This window comes from Balaenoptera acutorostrata, chromosome 15, assembly GCF_949987535.1.
Source record: "Balaenoptera acutorostrata chromosome 15, mBalAcu1.1, whole genome shotgun sequence".
NCBI classification, from domain to species: domain Eukaryota; kingdom Metazoa; phylum Chordata; class Mammalia; order Artiodactyla; family Balaenopteridae; genus Balaenoptera; species Balaenoptera acutorostrata.
In genome coordinates, this window is record NC_080078.1 from 3,767,738 (window position 1) to 3,781,460 (window position 13,723).

General features: G+C 54.9%; 1 protein-coding gene across 2 annotated transcripts in view; it reads left to right on the top strand.

The window, feature by feature from the left end:
* WIPI2 (WD repeat domain, phosphoinositide interacting 2) overlaps positions 1-11,515 on the top strand; it is a 30,824-nt gene extending 19,309 nt beyond the window's left edge. For both annotated transcript variants that reach the window (XM_057529237.1, XM_057529238.1), the window contains 9 exons: positions 1,357-1,453; positions 1,846-1,943; positions 2,344-2,436; positions 5,073-5,143; positions 7,195-7,302; positions 8,113-8,277; positions 9,110-9,217; positions 10,016-10,146; positions 10,892-11,515. In XM_057529237.1, the coding sequence (XP_057385220.1) occupies positions 1,357-1,453; positions 1,846-1,943; positions 2,344-2,436; positions 5,073-5,143; positions 7,195-7,302; positions 8,113-8,277; positions 9,110-9,217; positions 10,016-10,146; positions 10,892-11,001 (981 nt within the window). In that variant the 3' untranslated portion in view covers positions 11,002-11,515. The remainder of the gene's footprint in view (positions 1-1,356; positions 1,454-1,845; positions 1,944-2,343; positions 2,437-5,072; positions 5,144-7,194; positions 7,303-8,112; positions 8,278-9,109; positions 9,218-10,015; positions 10,147-10,891) is intronic.
* The last annotated feature ends 2,208 nt before the right edge of the window (positions 11,516-13,723 follow it).

Below are 13,723 nucleotides of genomic sequence, written 5' to 3' on the forward strand. Positions count from 1 at the left end.
TGCCGGGGGCTCCGGCTGTGTCTCCGAGTTCTCAGTGGCGCCCCTCGGACACAGCGACCGTCCCCAGGCGGCGCTTCTGGTCCCTCCGGCCACGCTCCTGCTCACCTGAGCCCCCACCTGGACTCAACTCTGTTTTCTCGTCTCAACAGTTTTGCCCAAATAGCCCCATTCCTGACGATTCCCTGGCCTCTCCCGATTGCTTTACTCATCCCTCAAGACATGAACCTTCTTTTGCTTTTTATAAATGTTACTTTTAAAAAAAATCTGTGAGCATCTTTATCTTTTTTTTTTTTTTTTTTTGCCACCCCTTGTGGCTTGCAGGGTCTTAGCTACCCTGACCAGGGACTGAAGCCGGGCTCTGGCAGTTGAAAGCACCGTGTCCTAACCTCTGGACGGCCAGGAAATTCTCTGTCCCTTTAACTGTCAATTTAACTTTTAAGATGAAGGATTTATTACTTTTTTGTGTCTCTCCCAAAACCCACAAGAATGTCTGGCCTGGAGTGTAGACCTGGTGGCTGGCACTTGAGTTTATTCCATGCGATGGTCACATGGCTTTGGCTTACTCACAAAATACAGCCTTGTCCTTAAGGGCTGTCACCACATTCTGTCAACAACCAGTTGTTACGTGGCCTCGGGTGGCCCATGCATGACTGCAGCTAGTGGGTTCTGAAACGTCCTGACTGGTGAAGTGGACACCACTGACGTGGTGGAAACTGGGTCTGTTGACAGAAAGATGGGTTAAGATGGTAAATTACAAAGTGTAACACGTTGAACTTTTTTTATACTTGTAACATGCAAGTGACCATTCACGTACCAGCTCCTGCAGAGCCGAGGGCGGCCGCTTGTCTCTGTTACATAAACCATCCCCTTGGTGCATCAGCTACACACCCATCCTCCTTAAAATGGAGCGAGAACTTCGACACCTGCGAAGGAGTCTGGGTGCAGAATTTTACACTTTTTTAAAAGCCCTCGTTTTCACTTTCATCCTGCCGTGCCTCATACAGCATCAGTTTTTGAAACCTTCACCAAACCTGTCCCAGGCTCTAGACCTGGTGTTCGTGGGGGGAGGGCCGAGAGTGCAACAAAAGCAAACCATGGTTTTCTTAGCTGGAGACCGGTTTCTATGAGGTTGAATTAAATCGTACAGTTAGAAGTCCTGGTAGAGCTGGCGGAAGCGGTCGTGGGTACAGACGCCACCCTGGGCGAGCGGGGACTGTGCCATGAGCACCCGGCGCAAGGGTTCCGGAAGGGACGCGGCGTCTTAGTGCGGGAGTCCGCTACCCGGAGGTCGGGAGCGAGCGTCGTACTGGCTCTGCCTTACGTTTGGTTTTCCGTGCTTTGCTGTGTCTTTTGCAGAGGCTGATTGTGTGCCTGGAGGAGTCTCTGTACATACACAACATCCGGGACATGAAGGTTCTGCACACCATCCGGGAGACGCCCCCAAACCCCGCAGGTGAGCGCGTGGGGACCGGACTGGTCTGCCTTTCTAAGAGCTGTCGGTGAGAGAGATTTTCTTCTCTTTTTAGGTTCCACAGATTTTAAAAGTATTGATCTTAAAGCAAGCTACCGTCCTGACGCTGGTCTTGTGACCACATAAATTGTTGGTTGGGTCAGCCTCCAGTTTTGAGGTTTCTAACCAGTTCCAACCAAAGGGCTTTAGTCTGTTTTTACAGTCCTGCTGTCCCCTATGGTGGTGGTTTGGGGCATGTGGAACTTAAAACCCAGTGATACGACGACCAAGGTCGCATCAGCGCTCCCCTTGCTTTCCGTGTTCTTGCGTAAGTACCGAGTTCTGGTGACACCTGGGGACCTGACCTGCGTTTCTTCCCCGTGTGTTGCTCGCAGGCCTGTGTGCGCTGTCGATCAGCAACGACAACTGTTACCTGGCGTATCCGGGCAGCGCGACCATTGGGGAGGTGCAGGTCTTCGACACCATCAATCTGGTGAGGTTCTTTGGTCCTTGGAGAGCTCTTTACAACACCCCTTCTTCCTAAAAGGAGGGCCGAGGAGCCTCTGCCCTCCTCGTTTCCCGGGCGTGGTTTCCGCTGCCACCCTCTCCGTGGCCAAGCAGGTCCGAGTCATCCTGCCTCCGGACGTGTTCCTGTCCCCGCGGTGCTGCGCGCCTAGCGGCACAAGTGCTAGAAGCAGTGGAGAAAACCGTAGAACTCCATGGAGACATTGCTTTGCTTATTTTTAAAAGGTTTTGAGCAGCATTTGCTCAGACCCCTCACCCCTGGTTAATCGGGGATTTGGCGTCTGTGTTAACCGTGCTGGTGTTCTGGTAACAGCCGGTGGCCAGCGCAGGGCACGGCGGTCATGGTGTCACTTTACCCTTCCTTCCAGAGAGCTGCAAACATGATCCCGGCTCATGACAGCCCTTTAGCCGCACTGGCCTTCGACGCCAGCGGAACCAAGCTCGCCACTGCTTCCGAGAAGGTAAGGCTGCTGCAGCCCTGTGGGAAACCAGGGCACCTCTGTTCACACGGTTAGCTTGCTAACCAGCCAAGCAGTTTTGTACCAGCTAGCTCACAGCCAGGCACGGCCCACGGCCTGGAGGGCGGGTGCGGGGAGAGACAGGGCAGGGCGCCGCGGCCGCGCCCGCCTCAGTGGAGCCCATGTCGTGCTGTGCGTGTTCAGCTGTCATTTCTTTAGCCATCCTTCTGGGATGGTTTAGTGTTTCTAGTATTTCAGCTGTATTAATATATATTTATAGTAGTAATTTGAATATAGTTAGTGTATGTAAGTCTTACATATAAACTTTTCACGGTCATCTCTAAACATTAACATGAGTTTCCAGTGAGAAGGATTTCGGGGTAAGGGGACGTGGCCCTTTTTAAGCTCCCTGCACGGGGGACAAAATGGCTTGGGCATCCCTTCCGTTTGCCCCCTTCTCTTGGCCCCGGGACCCTGGTGGGCCCTTGTCCTCTCCCAGCTCAGCTGCTGTGTCTCCCCCCTTCTCTGCTCGACGTCCTCCTGGCTCATTCCTCTCTTCTCAGTGCCCACTGCCTAATTTACTTGGATGCTTTCTCACTGAAAACCTAAAGCAGCCCCCTCCTAAGTCACCTCTCCCCTGGAACCAGCCGCCAAATGAGGTACATAAACGTGGGCTCACTTCTCTGCCCTTCCCGTGTGGGTCTCGACCCTCACGCCCACTTTCCGTGATAACGACGCTACTGTTTATGGGTCACTCGCTAGACCCTTGATGTTCATTTACCGCGTGGACCCCCTCGCTAAGGTAAACCTTTCCCTACTTCGTATTGAGGGCTCAGAGAGGTTAAGTCGTCGGTCCAGGGTCACCCAGCTGGGCAGCGACAGAGGAACTGGACTCCAAGCCTGACTGTTGAACACTGTGCTGGGTGATCACAGCGTCACCTTGTCCTTTTCTTCTCCCCTGGGAGGATCACGACAGCTACGAAACTCTGTTATCCCTCGATTAATCAGTCTTAATCTTTATGACCTTTTATTAGGTATTAAGAGGCCCTAAAGCACTTCATGGGATTTCAAGGCTAGTAAAAATAGAACATTTTTTTGGGGGGACTTTAAAGAGCAAACGCTTAATTTCACAAATTTCAGTTTGTGACCTTAGACCACCGGTGGCCTTCTCAGCGCTGCTGTGTACTAGGTGCTGGGGCTTTGCCGAGGTGTGTGGCTTAATCCTGTTCTCGAGGAACTGCAGTCAAGCTGTGACCCACAGCTCTTAATTAATTAGTTTTACACAGTAGGTATGCCATTAAGAATATATCTAAATCTAAAAGTTTAGGCTGCAAAGGACAAAACCTTTGCCGTGGTTATTTTTGGATAACCAAAATTACAAACTTGGTGTCCTTCTGTCCAGAGAATCATTTTTATTAATATTTTCCAAAAGGGACCCATTTTATTTCCAGCTTGATTTCTACTGGCTGTGTAGTGTCCTGTTATATGAATTTATCACAATTTATTTAACAATTCCTGGTGCTGTACATTTGGGTTGTTTATAGGTTGGGGTTTTTGTTTTTGTTTTCCTATTTATAAACATGTCAGATAATCTCAATGGTTCTTATATTTAACAGCTTGAACCTTCTAAAATTTGTACAGTATGAGGTTAAATGTCTAATAACTCTCCTACCCCATAGATTCAAGATGCTGCCTGTTTTAAGGTGTTTCCGTTCTGCTCTGTCAGACTGTGTCTCTTTGTGTTAGTCTATTACTGTAGCTTGTAGTTTTTTTTAATATTTAGATGTTGAAAGTACCACTCATTTTCACGAACTTGGCTGTTCTGTCTCATCAACTCTCCCAGATGCCCAGGTCCTGCCCCGCATCCACACATGCCCTGGGAATTTGGGGGGAGGGGTAGGGAGATCTGCATGTTAACAGCATTTCATTCCCCTGCCTGATGTGATGTGCTGCAGCTCCCCGTTTAGTCACATTTTCTTTTGTCCTGGTTGTAGATCTTTTCTTGGTGTAGGTCTTCCATTTTGTAAGTTTGGCTTTATTCCTTTTTAGGCAATTAAGTAACATTTCCAGGTATTCAGTTGCTAATCAGCCCTTGATCAGTGGCTCTGCTTAAAGTGGGAGGAAGGGGCGTCAGAGGGGCCTCCAAGTAATGCTTAAGGGTGTTTTTGGTCTTTTTGTTTTTGGGGGGGGGGGGGGTTTGGGTATTTTTGGCCACACCACGCAGCTTGTGGGATCTTAATTCCCCGACCAGGGATCGAACTCAGGTCCACGGCAGTGAAAGCGCCGAGTCTTAACTGCTGGACTGCCAGGGAATTCCCAGGGTGGATTTTTAATAGTTTAAACCTCAGATGGCTTAGGGAAAATAGAACTATTGTATTCCAGCTTTGACTTCAAGGCCCTTAGTGTTTAGAAGAAGTAGTGAGTTAAAGTGGGTTGACGTCATATTATCGTGTGAACAGTGGAACAGGGCGTGTTCTGGTGAGTGCCTGTCAAGTGTGAAGGGGGTGCAGGGGCCCCCGAGGCCACCCGGCCCAGGGCAGCTGTCATCACTCCGTCCACTAAGGTCTGATGTGCAGGAAATACAAACCTGATTCTACCCAGCTAAAATTCCTTTTTCTTTCCTTCTTTCCCTATCACAGGGGACCGTGATTAGGGTATTTTCCATTCCAGAAGGACAAAAACTCTTCGAGTTCCGGAGAGGAGTGAAGAGGTAACGTACATAAATCTCCAAAACTGATTCTGGAGCTTCAGTTCAGATTTCAGTTTTATACTCTCTGTGACCAACAATGGAAACTCAAACACTGAGGATCCCAGTTCAGTGACCAGCATCTTCAGCCCAGCCGAGCAGTCAGGTGGGGTTTGGAAGTCTTGTCGTGGGAGGTTAGAGGGACATTTTTATCGGAGCAAACTGGGTTTTGTTTGTCCGTGATTCCCCCGAACACAGCGGTGGCCGATGGCCCGGGGTTGTGGAAGGATGAGCTCGCCCAGGTGGGCGGGATGGGCGGGGCGGGCGCAGCCCGGGGCTCCTGACCTGGTCAGCAGCTCCTCCCTCAGGCTCGGCTCTGAAACCTGTAACCGGCCCCCGGCTCCCCAGCACTCCGGCAAATAGCTTTGGCCCTTAAAGTAGTTTCCTTTTTTCTAAAGAAACACCAAGCCACAGTCACCGTGCGGCGGTCCGTCCGCTTCCCCATCTGTCCTACCTGTCTCCTCGGACCAGGGACCACCCTTCTCCGGGGGCCTCGCGCCCTCTCCTCCGGATCCCTCCCACCGCTGATGCTTGGGCTTCAGTGCCACACGCTGCAGCCCTCGCCGTTCACTGCTCATTTCTCCCTCCTGTCTCCGCGTCTGCCCCGGATCCTCTCCCACCCCGCTCTGTGCAGCCCGCGCTCTCCTTAGCCTAGACGCCTGTCTGTGTGCCACCGGTGACCCTCCCGTGTTGCCCAGGCCGTCTGCCGAGGTCTCCCGCGTTTCTCCTGCCCGCGGGGTGCCAGGTGCTCCAGCCACCGGCCAGGATGTGGCCCCGACTGCTCACCATCCCGAACACACCTTGTCCTAGTGAACATCCCGGCCTTTGACCCGGTGCCCCGGCCAGAGGGGCTCAGGGGCCGGCGCACCGGTCAGGCAGCAGGGCCGGCCTCTCCCCCGTGCAGCCCCACCGGCGTCACCATCCAGCCTCGCACTCACCTTGGGCTCTGCTCTTGTTCCCTGGGCTCCATCCTTCAGACCTGAGCCCCGTCTGCCGTTCTTTGAAGATGGTAGTATCATGGGAGCACAGCCCTGTTTGGAGCCTCTCAGGGTCGTCTTCTTGCCCCTGGGATTGGCTCCAGACCCCGAAAGGCCTTGGATTTCGAGGCCTCCCAGCATCCTTCCTTTCCAGCTGTGGTTTGTTTCCCTTCCCCGTTGCTCCCAGCTCCTCAGGAGCGGAACCTCTGTCTCCATGGAGGTCATGGCTGTGACCTGCCGACTCCTTAACCTCTGAGCCTGTTGAGTGTCCCTGGGGAGGCCTTTCCCGCCCTCCTGCGGAAATAGCATTTCCCTCCGAGCTCCTGTAGCACCTTCCACTTAACTTCTTAGTCCCCTGCGTGCAGTGAATTTAGTTCCTGCTCACACCTCCCTCCAGGCTCCACTGAGGCGAGAATCATACATATCCTGAGCTTCAGCACAACGCTGGGTGCATCGTGAGCTCCCGTAAATATGTATTGAATTGAATAAAGCCCCTTAACGATTGACAGGGCTAAATACATCTTGTATTTCTAGGGTTACGAGGAAATGTAGGTTTGTTTGGTGGCTTTGGGATTTTAACAGTGATTTTAAAGGTAAACTGTAGAGTCTTAGTTTATCGAAAGTTTGCTTTTAAACATTATCAATGTTGCCAGTTTACCCTCTTCCGTGTTAAGAATTGCTATAGTCTCAACTATTGGGTTCTTTTACTAAGCTTAGTGCTATAAAGCCAGCCTCATTCAGCTAAAAATGGTTTAGTGAAGTCCTGATTCCCTTAGGTACGTGAAATCTCAGAGAGTTAACCACGTAAGGATCTATTAAAGGGTGACTCGTACTTGGTGTCATCTTTGAGACATTCTCCTTCCTTGAGCACATGTTTTGAGGGGGTGACTAGGAGGGAATAAGGAAGATACCAGTAGCCCCACATGCGCCTGTCACGGGGCCCTTCCTTCGCTGTGACTTCGGTGAAGTCCCTGGGGCGCTGCTGGCTGCCCTCTGTGCCCAGAAGGCAGTGTGACTCGGGCCTCCCCCTCACCCTAGGTGTGTGAGCATCTGCTCGCTGGCCTTCAGCACGGACGGCGTGTTCCTGTCCACCTCCAGCAACACAGAGACCGTGCACATCTTTAAGCTCGAGACCGTGAAAGAAAAGTGAGTCGCAGAGGTGCATCTGTTCAGGGCAGCGCAGAGCAGTCTGTGCGCCGACCGGGTGGGCACGTGCGCGCTGTCCTGCTGGCTCTGGAGTGAGCAGCGCACGTCCGGGCTCCGCAGCGGGGCAGGTGGAGTGTGGGGTGCGCGGTGGGCGGGCCGGCGACCGTGAGGCTCCGAGGGCGGTCCCCTCGGCGCCTTTTCCCGCAGCCCTTCTGAGAGGGGTGCTGGCCCCGCTGCTGCACAGAGGCCGCGTCCATTGGTGAAGCGGTTGGTTTAAGTTATGTATTGCTGCAGTGGGCGTGCACGGCACAGGGCGTGGTCCTTACCTTCTCTCTTACACTGGATGAGCGTCCACTAGGGTCAGTATTGCTTGTTGATAGTGGGTCTCACCCTCAGGGACGTCTAGGGTGACTTACACGCGTACATACAAGATGAGTAACAGCAAAGATGGGCTACGGGGAAGTAGCAGTTGGGGTTTGTGCTGCTGAGGTTTTGGAGACTTCCCGTCAGAAAGGTCGGGGCGGGGGCTGGACTGGTCCCTCGCGTCCTCACATAGGCTGCGGAGCAGGGAGTTATCGCTTGCCGTCATCTAAGGGGGCCACTGGGGAGGGGCCGAGGGGCCCCTCGGAGGGCACGCTCTGTAGTGTCCCCAGGGTCCCGAGAGGTCGTCGCTTCCTGTGCCCCCTCTTCCCTGAAGTCTGGGAAATTTCTCTTGAGTTTGGGGGCTGATCCTTGCCTCGGCGAGAGTGGGACGTGGTCGTTCCCCGTGAAGGACCCAGCCTTGTGTGTGACAGCGTTTCCTCCTTCCAGGCCTCAGGAGGAGCCCACCACCTGGACCGGCTACTTCGGGAAGGTGCTCATGGCGTCCACCAGCTACCTGCCCTCCCAAGTGACGGAAATGTTCAACCAGGGCAGGGCCTTTGCCACAGTCCGCCTGCCTTTCTGTGGCCACAAGAACATCTGCGCGCTGGCCACGTGAGTAGAGTGGGCGCCGCCTCTGGGCCCACCGCCATCCCCCGCGCATGCAGCTGGGAGCCAGGTTGCGGGGCACCGGGGACTGTGGCGGCCTGGCGCCGGGATAACCTGCAAACTTAGACCTTGGGTTTAGGCAAGAGTCACAGGAGCGGAGGGAACCGTAGGTGGGCCTGTGCCATTCGTGGACCCCGGTGCTGTCTCTGCGGTGTCTGATCCTCACATCTTCCTCTCTCTGTTTTTGTTGAGAATGTTTAGAAAAACATCATTAGGTCAAGACCACGTGAGAGTGCCAGTGTTTAAGCCTTGGGTCCTCCAACGCCAGCAGCCTGGCGAGGCTCAAGGCCCCGTGCAGCCGAGTCAGCCACAGGCCGCACAGGGCCTCCCTGAGCCTCAGTGCGATAGGCCAAGTACAGCCATGCAAGGAAAGACGGTCCTGAAAGTTCAGTGAGGGCACAGCTGCACGATTCCACGGATCTTAGAAACGATCTTCTACATCCTTTTTATCCACTTAGCATCGTTGAAAAGTTTATGAAAATGTCTACTGTTAGTAATCACAGAAACCACGAAACTGATTTTGTTTCCACCTGTTCTCCTGTGGGCCTCAGTGTTTATTCACACCAAGTTCCCCTTGGCCTTGGTGTTACGGCCTCAGGTAGCACAGCAGAAGCGATCCTTATTCTCTTACGCATGGACAGTATGTCGAGTTTATGAAACTAAATCTGCTCGTTTTGGGCAGGGGGGTTCTTCCCTGGCCAGGCTAAAAGCTGCTAGTTTAATAAGAACTTTGTGAAAGTTTCAGTCTTAGAATTCGGTTGCTTTTTATTCTCACCAGAATCCAGAAGATTCCCCGATTGCTGGTGGGAGCCTCGGACGGGTACTTATACATGTACAATCTGGACCCCCAGGAGGGAGGCGAGTGCACCTTGATGAAACAGCACAAGTGAGTCGGCTACACCCCGGCCACACCTCCTCCAAGTGGTCAGGCCGCTGCTGGGCGCCTCTTGGGGGGAAGCTGGGGACGCAAAGGGACGTGTCCCAGTGCAGCCGCCTGCGCTGTGTGGGAGCTTCTCTCTGCCAGGCAGAATTCCTTGTGGGTACGGACCCCGCTCTCCACGCCTCTGCCCGTTTCCGGCTCAGTAGCCGGGCAGAGACAGGAGCGGCCAGTGGGCACTGTTCTCCCTGTGGAGGGGCCTGCGGGCCCTCTTCCTTGGAACCAGATCCGCTGAGGACGCAGCTCAGTGTTGCGCATGAAAGGGATGGCCCCAGGGTGCTGTCCACAACGTAGGGCATGTTCTCTGAGAGCCTGCTGTCTCACTGAGATGCAGCTTTTCTCTTTGAAAAGAAGGAATTAATATTAGTCAATTGGAAGGTAGTGCAGTTGGATTTTCTGTTTTTGCTTTTTTTCTTAAACAGCGATACCGTAATACTCTTACAGTCAGGGTGAACATGGGGGTGATTTTGTTTTTTGCATAGTGTATTCTGTTTATGTTCAGTCTTTAAAAACGTGATGAGATTGCCTTCCTGGGTACAACCTTTTTCATCAGACTCAACGTGTAGAAATCCCCGTGAACAGACTGGCGGGGATCACTCCGCGGTCAGCGCAGCGTGACGAGCGCACGTGTGTCCCTCCCGTGAGGGGCCTTTGCCCTGTGGCTGCAGGTCCATCCCAGCTGGCCCACGGGCTGTGTTGTCCTTGTGCCCGACTGTCCCTGCTGTCATTGTTTCTCTCCCCTTCCAGGTTGGATGGCAGCATGGAGACGACCAACGAGATCCTAGACTCCACGTCCCACGACTGCCCCTTGGTGACGCAGACGTACAGCACGGCTGTGGCCAAGGGTCCTCACGTGCCTTCGTCCCCAACGGCACTGGGTAAGGGTTGCGGACGGGCCTGGAAGGCAGATCGCGCCAGGCCCGTGGGTCTCGTGCTTCCTGCTGTCACTCTCACCGGGGCTGCCCGCCTGCCTCTTGCCGCGGGGACAGGGCAGGGGCACTGAGACAGGCCAGCTGTTGTAAAGTGCGGTTTTCAAGACCTCTCGAGGCTGAGTTCGTTTTCTTCATCTTTGAAGAAGCAGCAGTCCTCGTGGTTTTGGATGCATGTGGATTGTTCCCCGCTTGCCACCCCTCAGCTGAAAAGCTGCCCTCAACCCTCAGTCTTCACCGTCCCGGCTGTGGAATCATTCAGCAAGCTGGCCCTGCCGGGAGGGGGCAGGAGGAGTGGGGAGGCCCTCGGGCAAGACCGCGGGCACCCTGTGAGCTGTCCCCGCCCGGGCTCGCCGGGACCTCCCCCGTCTGGCGGTGCCCTTGCTCACTGCTCTGCTCTTGGAGAGGAAGGCCTCTTACAGCTCCGGGAGGCTGAGTGGCCCTGTCCTCAGCGCGCCCCCGCTCACCAGGGGTGGTCTGCAGCCTGCCCACCGGGGCCCTGTTACTGTGCCGGCTCCCTTCTGACCTTCGTGGGTCTTGGAAGGTCAGCGACTTCCTCTTGAGGTGCCTGAGGCTGCAGAGAGCTTGCTGGTCGGGGGAGAGGCGAGAGTCCCCAGCCTTGTGGGCTCTGAGCTCCGCCTTGGGCGCGGCCTCGGGGTCTTCCTGCCCGCTGAAGCGCCCGCTCTCTCCGCAGCCTACACGGACGAGCTGGGCGCGGCGGGCGGCGCGGGCCTGGAGGACGAGGCCAGCGCCCTGCGGCTGGAGGACAGCGAGCACCCCCCCATGATTCTCCGGACGGACTGACCGCGGCCTGGGAGCTCTTCGGGCCCCGGGCTGCGCGCTGGCTGACAGAGGGCTGCGCGCCGTGCTGCTGTGAGCTTTGACCCGAGCTGGGGGAGAGAGTGGCAGAGACTTCAAGAGGCGAAAAAAAGACTGTAGCTGTGGTCTCATTCCATACTGTCGAGAAATACATTGGTTTCACTTCAGCGGCTTTTAATCCTGCTTATGAATTTTAGCTTTTTGTTGGTTTTCTCATTTTGCCAAAATTAACTGTTTGGTGAAGCCCTTGAAACCGCCTTGCTTTGCATGTATTAATGTGCCCATCCAGCCTGGGAGAGCTAGAGCCACTTCCTAACAACCTGCAGGCGTTTGGGTTTTCAGTCTGTACAGAATGAGCGGCCCCGAGAAGGCAGCAGCGAGCGGAGCGGGTCAGGCGGGGCCGGGTGGCGACCTGGAGGGGGGGGTCCTCTCTCCCTAGAGCCCCTCCGGGACCATTTTCCCCGTTTTATTTTGTTAATTAAATTCTTTCCAAATTGGATTTTTCTGGGGTTTCTTCTGCGGTGGATTTTTGTTTCTGGTCTTGTTTTCCATGTGGGTGTTAGAAGAGAGAGGTTCTTCCCCGACATTGAAAACCTTTTTCTCTGATAGCACATGAGCTTGAAAGACGGCCGAGGAACAGCAGGGTGAGGGAAGGCCGTGTAGGTAAATCATCTGGTCTTCGCTGATCTTCCTGTTGAACAACTGTGTGTGTGTTTTTGTGTTTGTTTTTTTAAGGAACGTTTGTAGCTGCTGCTTTGCCCATAAAGCACAGAATTCAAATGTGATAGGCACCTGAATTGTGCTCTTAGCTCGAGCTCCACTGTCTGGGGCGGTGGGGGGGGCCTTCTTACCTGTGTCAGGAGGAGGAGAGAGGAAGCTGGCTGGGGACACCTCGCTTACAGGGTGACCTGGGCCTGTCTGTTTTCATCTTCAAAATTGTTCAGCAAAAGTGACGAGAGATGGTGGTCACAAGCTCAGTGTTTGCCTGGCTTCCCTTCTCATTCTCATAGAATTTAAACAACCTCAAATACCTCGAACTCTGCATTCCAAACCAAGACACGTAGCAGTTAAAGTTTTGAGGGATTTTAAGAGGAGTTGGCGGCATGAAAGTTGGTTCTGGCTTCTTGGGGACGGTGACGGTTAAGGATGGAAGCGGAAAAGCGACAGTATCTGCCTTCCCTTTTCTTTGAACAGAGGAAGGGTCTGCGGTGTCTGTTGCGGGTTGTGTGTGTACCTGGGTTGTGGCGGTCGAGTGGCTCGTGACGGGGAAGCAGTTGTCAAACTGCCCCCCTCCAGTGCCCAGCTCCAAGGTCAGTCCCCGAGCCTCAGGCTGCTCGCCCAGTGGTTGCCCGGTGCAAGGGGTGCCCGGGGCGCATGTGACCGCAGCAGAAATCTGCAGAAACGCTCGTTGTGGCAGCGATGTGGAGTGCTATGTTAGAGGAGAAGGTGGGAACATAGCTTTCCCCCAAAGCCTCCGTGCATCTGTCCTGGATCCCTGACTAAACAGGAGCCCCTGCGATGGGTCTGGTACCCGGGCCCCTGCTGAGCCCTGAGCGAGGACAGAGGCGCTCGGCAGCCCCGTTCACCCGGCCGTGCGTGGAGCTCCCTCTCTCCGTGTCTCTGGAAGCGGGCTCGGGGTCCGTCTCCGTAGCGTCAGGAGCGTCTGTGGCCTCTGTGACGCCCAGGAAGAGAGCCGCCTCCCTGTCGACTGGTCCCGGCCCCGCTGGTCGACTCCACGCTTGGGGTGATTGGGGGAGTCAGATCTGCTTCGCCGAGTTTCTCTTGTGAAAGGCACGTGGTTTCGTCGTTCTCTGGGGTCAGTCATCCCAGCAGACGGGGTCAGCGTCAGTTTCCCCCTGCCGTGGGGCCCGGCCGGCCCAGGCGCTGTCTTCTCGGACGTGAGAGCCCTTTGCTCGCCCGGGTCACTGTAACCTGCGCGCCGCCGAGAGGGGGTCCGAGGACTCTTGGTTGAGGAGAACTGAAAGGACGGGTGGGTGTTTGCTGAGCAGCCTCTGGAGGCGTGAGCGCCCCTGCACTTCCCTTCGCCTGTTCCATTGCCCGAGCGTCCTCCCTCTGCTCCACGTGGGCCTGAGTCCCAACGTCACCAGCCTGAGGCCCCTGCAGGAGGCTCGGACAGGAGGGGCAGAGGCTGCTCAGTGGTCAACGGCAGGACTCTGCCAGGGCGAGAGGGGACTCAGCCAGACCCAGCAGAGCACGTGTCCTGGTTGGCTGAACCCCCAAACTACACACCAGTGTTAATTTTTTATGTCATAGTTCTCCAAACTTAAGGTTACTTGTCACTGCCGGGAAACTTAATGGACTTGCGTGGATCGGGACCAGATCTTTTGTACTTTCTAAGTGATGGGGCCGAGCGTCAGCTTGAACCTGGAGTTAAGGACTGAATCCAGCCCCCGATTCTACCACTGCTGGCGGTGGCGCCTGGAGCCTCGGGCTCTGGGCTGGACAGCGGGAGCCGTCCCTGCCTCACAGCTCTCGTGAAGTGTAACTCGACGTGGGCACCCAGCCAGCACTGAAACAGAAACCCGTCTTACGGAACTGAACGCGTCGTTTTCCTTCAGCTCTGGCTCCTGAGCACAAAGCTGGTGGGAATCGGTATAAACCACTTTCACACACCGGGCTCTGTGCGGTTCCCTTTCGTCCCCTGGACGCCCAGAGCAGTGGGGGGCGTGGGCAGCGGCCTGGAGAC